A 12,530-nucleotide genomic window follows, 5' to 3' on the forward strand; every position below is an offset into this window, starting at 1 on the left:
CAAGTACGGCAGTAAGAGTATGTTCCAAGCTGATAGGGTTGCTATGAGGAGTCCATACTATAGCACATACAAAGAACTTATAATGTAGAGCAGTAAATGCTCAATAAATATTTTCTATTATTTTAGTATGTAAATCCATAAATATGTTTGAGAAGTCCTATAGGAACAAAAGTATATTAACCCATCATTTCCAAGTTCGGCCATTTAACACTTTCTTCTATGGAATTCTTATTAACATTCTCTACTACACTAATTGTATGCTTCTTGTTATTATTTTCCAGAAAGAAATAAGGTCTGTTTTTATGGCATCAAGTTATTAACTAATTGAACAATGAAACTATGAAAATTTTAGCATACAGGAAAATACCTCAATAACTAGAATTTAACAGACAGCAAGAATTCCTTAGTACCTACTCTGGTCACCTTACCTCTGCCCTGTGACTGTCTAGTGATCCTTCAGGCAAATAAGTAATGTGGCATATTTGTGCATGTAATTATACATGCAAAGCCTACTCAATAGGTAATTTTAATCAGACATATCATGCTTTAAAATTCTAGACATACTCTACTACAAAGACAAACATGAAAAGTCTTACCGTGGGTTGCTTCCAAAATGAAGCCTTTTGAAGAAAGTTATGTAACTTACTGTTTTTATACTTCATGATTTCATGGCTTGAGAATTTCCCATCAAATATCTAATTTGCGGAGTATAGAAATAAACCATGGTAAACAGCCTCTCCACTGTCCTCATATTCATGCCCTGTGTAACTGCCTCACCTTAAGTATCAGCTGGACCCAGTGACTCACTTCTAAAAAACAGAATACAGCAAAATGTGATGTCTGTTACTTCCAAGATTAGGTTACAGAAAGACTCTGACTTCCATGTTGCTGGCTCTTCTCTCTGTCTCTCTCTGTCTCTTTCTTTCTCTCTTTCTCTCTCTCTCTGAGCTCCTTCTCACTCTGAGGGAAGCTTACTGCCATGTTATGAGCTGCCCTACAGGGATAGCCATGTGGTAGGCAATGGGTATGTCCAACCAATAGCTAGTGAGGACCTGTGGGGCCAAGAGCCACACAAGTAGACCTTGAGGTAGAACCTCTCCAAAGCAGGCCTTGAGATGACTGCAATACTGGATGACATCTTAATTGCAGCCTTGTAAGACACCCAGAGCCAGAAGACCCAGCCATGATACACCTGGATTTCTGGACCAAAGAAACCATGATTAGATAAATATGTATTTTTGTAAGCCACTAATTTTGGGAGTAATTTGTTACACAGCAATAGATAACTAATACATAAGTTCAAATTTTAACTCAGAAATCTTCAGAAAAAAATGCATTTATTCTTATTTCTTAAAATAGTACTCCACATAATTCAAAACTCACTGATCCTATTTCAACATGTATTTTCTACTATTTTTTTCTAACATACTTTGTCTATTTTTGTGACTCTCCTTGTATCAGACAGATACACTGTGTGGTTAACTAAATTTTCTAGTAGGTGTATAGACAAATGAAAAAGGTGTCTTTTAGGCAGAATGGCTAATGTTAAGAAAAACTGAAATACACAAGTACAACCAGACTTTTCACATAAGTTGATCTTAAAGTTGATCTCATATATATCAAACCAACTGATAAGAACAAAAATTCTAAAACTGCCTATTCCAACTGACATTGATGAAAGGGAAGAGTGAATAAAAAAGGGAAAATAAGGGAAGGAATTTTTAAAAACTGAAAAGCAAAAGGGAAAAGTAAAAACAGAAAACACAATTAATACACATTAGAAACTGTATTTTTCAAGCACAAAGTAGGCAATTAACAAGGTGAATTCTCATTGCTTCTTACTTCTGTGCTCAGAGCAACAAAACCATTCAGTTCTCTTATTTAAATTATTTATTAATCAAGTAATTATGCTTTCCAAAATATCTTCAATATTGACAGAACATGCAAAATTGACTGTAATCAACAACTCAGTCTAAGCAGGTCACAGACCCGGCATATATTGATATTGAATCTTGGGCCAGACACTGAGGTAGTGAGCAAAAGCTTTATATCCTGTTCCTAATCTGAAATACCCCTAGTCCTCTAATTTTAGTTTTAGAGTAGCTCCAAAAAATAGCCCAATATTTATTCTCTTCCTCGCCTGAATACTGCATACAGTATACACTTTAAGTGTTACCTTCTTAATGAGGTCTGCCATGACCACCCTATTTAAAATTATGACCATCCATCATCTACCTGTACTGATCCCTCTTACCCTGCTTATTTAGTTTTTTGTTTAGTCTGCCTTTCCACAAGCCCCAACAGAATGTTAACTTAAAGGCTTAAAGATTCATATGAGATTTTGTCTGGTTTGTTCCTGATATATTCCAAGATCTATTTGAGTATCCAGATATAATAAACTTGCAAATATTAGCTCAATATTAAATCAATGAATAAAGGAGAAAAGTAAATGCTTTCTCCTGTGACAAAAACAAAAAACAAAAACAGAAGACACTATAAAGAAAATTTTCAACCAACAATTTTCATGGTAAATATTTTTCTCAATTTTAAAACAAGCAACATTTCAAACCAAAAATCACAAAAGTATTTTTAAAATTTTGACAAAGGTTTCTTATTAAACTCATAGTTTCTTAATGATGGTGGCTAAAGACCCATAACAGTATTACAATTTACACCTTTTAAAAAAGAGGCACTTTAACAAGAAATACAGATGTAGCTACATTGAACTGAAGGCACCAAAGCTTACATTCACCATAGTCTTTAGATCAGTGCTGTCCAATGTGGGTGATCTATATATGAGATATTAAATTTTCTAGAAATCGGATTAAAAAGTAAAAAGAAACAAGTGAAATTTATTTTACATATTTCATGCAACCCAGTATGTCCATAATACTATCATTTCCAACATGTCATTAATATTCTAAAGTTAGGTATTTTACATTATTTTTGTCATATAAATATTTAAAGTTTTAAGTATATTTTAAACTTATAACACAACTCAATTTTAAGTGCTCAATAGCTAAATAGTGGCTGGTAGTTACCATAGTGGGCAGTGGATTTCTAAGTTATTTATGTAATAATATAGAGTCATATTATATTTGTTAATATTCGAATATTAATATTAGAATATAAAAATATCTTATATTTTTAAACATTAAAGTTCATCTATAATGAGGATAGAATTATAAGTTCTTTTAACATAAGTTTTGCTTTTTAACAAAGTTTTAATTCTAACTTATATTACAAAATGTTTGGAATTCCACTGAAATTTAAAAGATTCAATAAGCACTCCACTGAAATATAAATTACATAACCATGCCATATATATATATATATATATATATATATATATATATATATATATATATATACACACACACACACACATACATACATTCTTACTTTGATAAGGTGATAATGATAATGCTTCAACATTTGAGCATTTAATATCTAATGATGAGGTGAAAAGATTAAAATAACTTGTAATTCTAGGAACTATTATGCAATCAAATACATTCAAATAGGCTGATAAATATCCGCATAAGCTTACTTGAAACCTCTCTGCCTATATATCATACACAATTTTAACAAATCTTTCCATTAAAGATATTTTTAATGACTACGAAAATATATATTTTTGCTATTTTTTTCAGATTTAAATATATTTATAATTGTCATATAAAAGGAAATAAATTTGGTCTTTAACCCTAGTTCCTGGCACAGAGGTCTTAAAACTTTTGGAATTTCATGAGTATTAGGAAAATATCTTTTGCCCCTTTTGATCACACCTAAATTCATACTAATGAGATAACCTAGGGAAAGGCTACTAGATCCTTGGGATGGGGCTCGTCACCAGGAAGACCAAGTGATCACAGGATTGAAAATTCCAGTCCTACCCACCTGACCTCTGGGGAAACAGATCCATAGAAACTCTTAAACTTTGATATTCAAGGCTGGTGAACATATCAAATTGCTGGGAGGTAGTAAGAAAGGTGGCATGCCAAAGAGGGCACGGAAGCTGTGTCCCTGTCCTACCATACCTCGTCCTATGCATCTCTTCCACTCGTCTGGCCAGAGTTGTATCCATTATAATAAACCAGTAAAAACATAAGTAAAGTATTTTCCTGAGTCCTATGAGCTGTTTCAGGGAATTATCAAAGCTGAAGAGGGATTCATGGGAACCCAAAACTTACAGTCAGTCAGAAGTACACATGACCCCAGACTGGTGACTAACAAGGATACAACTAATAGTGATGGAAGGCCCCACACTACTCCAGTATATCCTCATCTTAACTAATTATACCCAAAATAACCCTATTTCTAAATAAGGTCACATTCTGAGGTATTGGAAGTTAGGACTTCAAAATATTTTGGGGGGGATTACATTTCTAAGTTGGGCCTCTACAGAAAAATTCTGCCAACTTCTGATTTAGAAGATTAAGAATTGAGAAGCTGATCCAGAAGTAACATCAAACAATGCAAGACTTCAAAGAGGAGAGCTGGGATTTTGTTTTAAATTAAATTATAAGCAATAATAAGAGTCCTAAAGATGTCAAGCAGAAAGCAATATATATGTAGCTCAGGACTTTGGACTGGCTTAAAGATGGAAGAGTCAAGAGTAACTTAAAAAAGATGGGCATTCTCAAGGTAACTGTTTTATATAGCAGGTTAAGAATTGATTCTAGAGAATGTTACTATTAAATAACAATGTGATTAGAGGATATCACTGTTATATAAGATAGTAATGTAGAAAATACTATAACTTAACATCATATAATTATAAAAGAGAAGCATCTCAACTGTAACAAATACAACAAAGAGGTTGAACAGACCTAAAAAATGACCAGGGGATTGGGTTAGAAAGAAACCACATACCAATAAATTAATTTCTACAGAGAAACTAAGAGGGATACCATACCAGGGGGAAGATATGAATGGTTAAAAAATAAAGCATTATTTGTACAGTGGATTCAGTAGATTGGTGACCCTCCATAAATCACATCTATTGGTATTCATGTCCCTGTATAATCCTCTCTCATACAGAGCTTAGCCAAGTAACTTGCTTTAAGCCAATTTGATATTAATAGGCATCAGCAAGCAGAGGCATGGTTAAGAATTTTCACATGAGAACTTACTTATTTTCTTGCAGCACTGCCACCTGGAAGCCAGCTGCCATGCTGTAAGGAAGCTTCTGTTAAGACTCCTGAATGACTCTGTGAAAGACTCTGAAGGATAAGAGGCCATCTTAGATATTCCAGCCCCACAGAGCTCCCAACTGAATGCAACTGCCATAGAGAACTCAACCATATATAAGTGAACAGAAAGAGTCCCAGCCCACAGAATCAGGAGAAATAATAAACTGTTGTCATTTTAAGCCCACAAATTTTGTGGTGGTTTGTAAAACAGGAATAGTTAACTGATACAGTCAGAATAGGATAAAAGAAAAATCAAAGATCATGAGACTGAGGATTACTGAGCATTCCTAAAAACCTGGGAAGACTTGATATAAATTAAAAAAAAGAAAAAAGGAAAAAAAGGAAAACCACATAAATAAAAGGGATTCAATTAAAATGTAAAGAGAAAAACCAAAGATGTTGGGAGATGGAGTTGAGTCATATGAAGAATAATGGGAAAATTTACGACTAAAAACTCAGTCATTCTATTTTAAGAGAATACCAGGCAAAAAGTTTTTCCACCTACTTCATCACTTTCATCTACTTCAATTCCACCATCTTTGTCATCATCCATTTGTTTATGTATTGTTTGAAGAGCTTCCAGACTAAATCGATCTTCTTCTGTGAAGCATGGTGGACTCAGTGACATGCAGGGATCTGAAATAAAACAAAAGGCAATTACTAACTTGCCATCCCAAAGCACAGGCTATAGTTAAGAGAATGTAATTTAAAAAGAAAACCAACAGATGAAATTTCAGACTAAGTCAAACTAAGAGGCTTTAAAAAGTTTAGGACAGTCATTAGAAGCTTAATATATGAACATAACTGACTAAAGACAAATAATTCAATTTAGCTGATGTTAGGCAACTATAACTAGGAGTTACACCAGTACTAACTTCAAATTGCCTACATTCTTCCATATCTTTAACCATTTTCTTCTTTGCCAACTCATTATATCAATTACTGCCCCCCCACAACAGAACTCCCTGCTTAAAAAACAAAGAAACTAAAAACTCACAGAACACAAGGTACTATTTTGTATAATCCAATTTAATTAAAATAGGAGTCATAGGAAAATATCACAAAGAAAACAAGAAGTTTAGAATATTCATGATTTAGAAACTTTTTTCTTCTATTTAAGAGAATCCAAGAGTCCACCCAAATGACTTTTTTGAATACATAAATAACTTCTTAGATTCAATAAGGAAAAACCAAAAGTAAAAGACTGAACTTCAAAAACAAATCTTGTTCCTTCTGTTCTCCTTAATACACATTTATTGATTAAACCTTTTCCTTTGGAAAATAGTGAATCCTCACATTTAGGTTGTCAAGAACTAACAACAAGAGAATGTGGGGTTTTTCATGGCTTAAATCAGCTTAATAAAAATTACCTCCTGTTGACTCAACCTAGTAAGCAGCCTATGTACCAAAATGCAAAAGTATTGTCATAACTTAACTCACACCCAATCTGGATAACTGGTGGATTGAAAATGTCCAGGAACTTACTTCTACCATTCTATCAGGTCACTGAAATAATATCATTTAAAAATGTCATCAGATCCACATCCACATATATTTCTAGAAATAATATAGTCTTAAATTTAAAGTGTGTATTGGCATAATAAAAATGTTAGCCAAAGCTTGTTTATTTCCTCAAAAATAGTAAAAAATCTAGTTTATCATTCTGGTCCTGTTATGAACTGCCTAAATAGTGGGCAAACTAATTGTCCTTGTGTTTTAGTTACCTCACCCCTAAAATACAAAGAATAGAACAGATGCTTAAGATCTACTGCAGCTATAATGCCCTAAGACTAACTAATTCTGTACTTAGGGAAAAACATTCAAGAAAAGAAGATGATACCAAAGAAAAAATTTATTTACTAAAAAAAATTCAAGTCTGTTATTACCTACATGTTCCAGTTATAGCCCATTTTAGTGATTTAATTTTAATAGCTTTAATCTATCAAATTTTAATTTCTGTAGTCTTGGAAGGAAACAGAAAGCTATAAAATATAAAAAATGGAAATAGCCAAGAAATGGAAACAACCTAAGTGTCCATCAGTAGATGAATGGATAAAGAAGATGTGGTACATATACACAATGGAATATTGTTCAACCATAAGAAAAAAACAGATCCTACCATTTGCAACAACATGGATGGAGCTAGAGGGTATTATGCTCAGTGAAATAAGCCAGGTGGAGAAAGACAAGTACCAAATGATTTCACTCATATGTGGAGTATGAGAACAAAGGAAAACTGAAGGAAAAAAACAGCAGCAGAATCACAGAACCCAAAAATGGACTAATAGTTACCAAAGGGAAAGGGACTGGGGAGGATGGGTGGGAAGGGAGAGACAAAGGCAGGGAAAAAGAAAGGGGGCATTATTATTAGCATGTATAGTGTCGGTGGGGCACGGGGAGGGCTATGCAACACAGAGAAGATAAGTAGTGATTTTATAGCATCTTACTACGCTGATAGACAGTGACTGTAATGGGGTTTGTTGGGGGGACTTGGTGAAGGGGAGAGCCTAGTAATCATAATGTTCTTCATGTAATTGTAGATGAATGATACCAGAATAAAAATAAATAAATAAATAAATATCTAGAATAGGTATATTCATAGAGACAAAAAGTATATTAGCATAGAGAGTTATTGAATACTGAATCTCTGCTTGAGATGATGAAAGGGTTTTGGAAATGGATAGTAGTGATGGTTACACAACACTGTGAATGTAATTAAGGTCAATACCATTGAATTGTACACTTAAAATGGCAAATTTTATGTTATATATGTATTTACCACAATAATAAAACATGAAATTGAGAAGTGATGAAAAAAAAAAAACACAAAGCAAAAACTGAAGGAACAAAACAGCAGCAGACTCACAGAACCCAAGAATGGACTAAGTTACCAAAGGGAAAGGCATTGGGGAGGATGGGTGGGAAGAGAGTGATAAGGGGGAGAAAAAGGGCATTATGATTAGCATGTATAATGTAGGGGGAGGGACATGGGGAAGGCAGTATAACACAGAGAAGAGAAGTAGTGATTCTATAGTATCTTACTACCCTGATGGACAGTGACTGCATTGGGGTATGTGGTGGGGACTTGATAACAGGGGAGTCTAGTAACCATAATGTTGTTCATCAAAGTATACATTAATGATAGCAAAATAAAATAAATTTTTTAAAAATGCAATCATAAAACTATGTGACATGTATAGGTGTATACATAAATACAGTTGACCCTTGAACAATGCAGGAGTTAAGTATGCTGACCCCCTCCAAGTCAAAAACCTGCATATGACTTTTGATTCCTCAAAACCTAACTTCTAACAGCCTACTGTTGACCAAAAGCCTTTCTGATACATAAACAATTAACACATATGTGGTATGTTATATGTATTATATGCCAAATTCTTACAATAAAGAGAGAAAAAAGTATTTTCTCAACTGCCACAACTCTCCAAAAAGTTTTCCAATAGATTTACTGGAAAAAAAAAAAACCCACATATAAGTGGACTCATGCAGTTCAGTAATGTGTTGTTCAAGGGTCAGTCGTGTACTTAAAAACTCTGATCAAGATTTGCTAAAATCTAATAACTCATAGGCATAATGGTCAACTATGATCCCTAATTCACAAAACAATCACAACCCTAAATATGCCTAGGAGTTCAAATTCTTTCACACTTAAGCTAAATTGGTATAAAGCAAAAAATAAGCTCTCAGCTATTTTAACAACATATGGTGAAAAGAAGATCTAGAAGAAGATAGCAGAGTAGAGAAAGCCTGAATCCACCTTCTCCTACCTACACCCCTCATCTATATCTGTACACAGATTATTTCACCCTGAAGAAGGAGATTGAGGTAAATATTTTCTATACAACCTCAACCTGGGAAAGAAAAAAAATTTTTTAAACTCAAAATACCAGGAAAGACAGACATGGTCACCCTGGGAATCCCAGCCCCTGCATAGCCAGAGGAAGGGTTATCACTGACAGAGCCAGATGTGGACTCCCTGACCTGAGGAGAAAGAAAAATGCCTAGCAGTTTAAAGTACTAGAGAACCTAAGTTTCAGAACTAAACATCCACTGCTTGGCAAAGAAACCACTTGAGGCAATCTGAGTTTGGAGGAGCTGTTCAACACCATTGTTTGCACTTCTTCTTCACATCTCTGGTGTGACTGAGAGCAAGATCTGGGTGCAATCCAGCAGTCCCACCTTATTGCTCGTTATTATCCACCTGCCTGCCCCTGTCAGCAGGACCGGAAAGTTCCCCAGCTCACAGAGAGGGTGAGCAAATCTGTAGGCTGGTGCCACTAAGGCAACTCCCCAGAGCACAGTGAGGAATGCGAGTGCCAGGCCTGATCTCAGGTCATGAATGGGACCCAGCAGACACAGACACAGGAACTCCACAGAGCAGCTCAGAGCACACAAGGGATGCAGGGGAACATGAGGTCACATGGTGCTTGATACCGGCCACCAGCAGGACTGGCAGGCACTGATGAGAAACTTCCTAGGAACATCCCAGAACCGACAGGGGCTGAGGGAGAATGTGCATGGACCCTGACTCCACACCACCAATGGAGAAATTCCCTGGAGTGATCCCAAGTAGCCCAGAGCATACACAGACTGACAGGTGAGGGGACACAGGGAATTCAGCTGGTACCAACCCAGGAGTTACATGCAGTGCACCCTGACCCACTGCTGGCCCACAACCCTTTCCCCACCAGTGAAGAACCCGCTTGCCAAAACCACAAGGCACACATAATCTACACAGGGGACTCTCCTACACAAGGCTAATCCTTAAAGACTCAGAGAGTAAGCCCTTTCAACTAATTCACAGAAACAAGCAGGGGAAGTCACACAAAATGAGGAGACAGAGAACATGTTCCAAACACAACAGTAAGAAAAAAATCCTGGAAAGAAAAAAACTAAATGCAACAAAGTTAAAGAATCTACCTGATTAAGAGTTTAAAAGCAATGGTTATGAAGATACTCACCAAACTTGAGAAAACAGTAACAGAATTCAAGGCAGACCTCAATAAAGAGATAGAAAGTCTAAAAAAAAATCAATCAGAGATGAAGAATTCAACAGATAAAATAAAAAATACACTGGAGAGAACAAACAGAAAAATAGAGGATGGAGTAGAACAGATCAATGACTTGGAAAATAAAGTAATGGAAAACACTCTAAGTGAAAAACAGAAGGAAGAAAGAAAAGAAATGAGAATAGGGTTAAGAGAGCTATGGGACAACATCAAACATCCTAAATTCCAAATTATATGAGTCCCAGAAGGAGAAGAGAGAGAGAGAAAGGAGTAGACATTCTATTTGAAATGATAAATGCTGAAAACTTCCCTAACCTGGCGAAGGAAACAGCAGGCCAGGTCCAGGAAGCACAGAGAGCTCTTAACAAGATGAACCCAAGGAGATTCACAACAAAACATATCGCATTCAAAATATCAAAGATCAAGGATAAAGAGAGAATTTAAAAAACAGCAAGAGAAAAGCAATAAATTACACATAAGGGAAACCCCGTAAGGTTATCACCTGATATTTCTACAGAAACTGTAGAGGCCAGAAGGGAATGTCATGACATATTCAAAATGTTGAATGGGAAAAACCTCCAACCGAGAATATACTACCCAGCAAGGTTATCATTCAGAATTAAAAGAGATAAAAATAAACATGATAATCACAGACAAACCTAAGATAGAAGAGTTCACCACTACTAAGTCAGACTTACAAGAAATGTTAAAGAAAATCTGTTAAGAGAAAAGCCAATCCTTAATTGAAGCAAGAAATTTAAGAAGGGAAAAATTTACATTGATATAGCCAACATACAGCAGAGGTAGGAGATCATCACTTGAAAAGTAGTATGATGGTCAAAAAGACAAAAGTAACAAAGGCAATAAAACCTAAAAATTAGTTAAGGGAATCACTTAATAAAAAGGTGTAAAAAATATACATAAAATGGGGAAGAGGGGGAGTAAGAAATGCACTGTTGTTAGAATGCATTCAAACTTAAGCGGCCATTGGCTTATTACAGATTGGCGTATTCATAGGCTGTCATATAAGAAGCCCATGGTAACCACAAACCAAAAACTTATAAGAGATACACAAAAGATAAAGAAAAGGAAACCCAACCATAACACTAAAGAAAGTCATAAAGCACAAGAGAAAGAGACGAAGAAAGGATCAGAAAAGAACAGCAAAAACAATCAGGAAACATTTAACAAAATGGTAATAAGTACATACATATTGATAATTACTTTAAGTGTATGGCCTAAACACTCCAATCAAAAGACATAGGGTAACTGAATGGATGAAAAAACAAGACCATCTATTTGCTGCCTACAAGAGAAACACTTCAAAGCTAAAGACATACACAGAAACTGAAAGGATATTAAAAGATGTACCATGAAAATAAGGATGGAAAAAAAGTTGGAGATGCAATACTTGTATCATACAAAACTGAATTCAAAACAAAGAACGTATCAAGACACAAAGAAAGACATTACATAATGATAAAGGGATCAGTCCAACAAGAGATTATAACAATCATAAACACCTGTGCTCCCAACATAGGTGCACTTAAATATATAGACCAAATATTAACAGACTTAAAAGGAGAAATTTCCAGCAATACAATCATAGTAGGACTTTAACACCCCACTAACATCAGTGGATGGAACGTCTGGGCAGAAAATAAATAAGGAAATAAAGGCTTTGAATGATACATTAGCCCAGATGGACTTAACAGATATTTAGAACTTTTCTACTCAAAAGCAACAGAATACACATTTTTTCTCAAGGGCACATGGAATCTTCTCCAAAACAGATTATATATTAGGACACAAAATAAGTCTCAACAAATTTAAGAAGGCTAAAATTGTATCAAGCATCTTCTCAGACCTCAATAGCATGAAACTAGAAATCAATTACAAGAAAAAACGGGAAAAAATACCAACACATGTAGGCTAAACAACATGTTAGTAAATAACTAACAAACAGATCAAAGAGATCAAACAGTACATGGAGACAAATGCAAACAGAAACACAATGGTTCAAAATATGTGGGATGCTACAAAAGAAGCAATTCTCAGAGGGAAGTTTATAGCAAAACAGGACTACCTTGAGAAACAAGAACAAGCTCAAATGAACAATTTAACACTAAAACTAAAGGAATAGAAAAAGAAGAACAAAGATAGCCCAAAATTAGTAGAAGAAGGGACATAATAAAGATCAGAGCAAAAAAAAATAAAACAGAGACTAACAACAGAAAAATATCAATGAAACCAAGAGCTGGTTCTTCCAGAAGACAAACAAAATAGCCAAACCCTCAGCCAGTCTTAT

The 12,530-nt window shown here is 34.9% G+C and overlaps 1 protein-coding gene across 2 annotated transcripts in view; it reads right to left on the reverse strand.

The window, feature by feature from the left end:
* The window catches only part of STIM2 (stromal interaction molecule 2), a 192,367-nt gene that overhangs the window by 90,235 nt on the left and 89,602 nt on the right, over positions 1-12,530 (reverse strand). For both annotated transcript variants that reach the window (XM_036994731.2, XM_036994730.2), the window contains exon 2: positions 5,701-5,831. In XM_036994731.2, the coding sequence (XP_036850626.2) occupies positions 5,701-5,831 (131 nt within the window). The remainder of the gene's footprint in view (positions 1-5,700; positions 5,832-12,530) is intronic.

The sequence above is a fragment of the Manis javanica genome, chromosome 5 (assembly GCF_040802235.1).
Source record: "Manis javanica isolate MJ-LG chromosome 5, MJ_LKY, whole genome shotgun sequence".
NCBI classification, from domain to species: domain Eukaryota; kingdom Metazoa; phylum Chordata; class Mammalia; order Pholidota; family Manidae; genus Manis; species Manis javanica.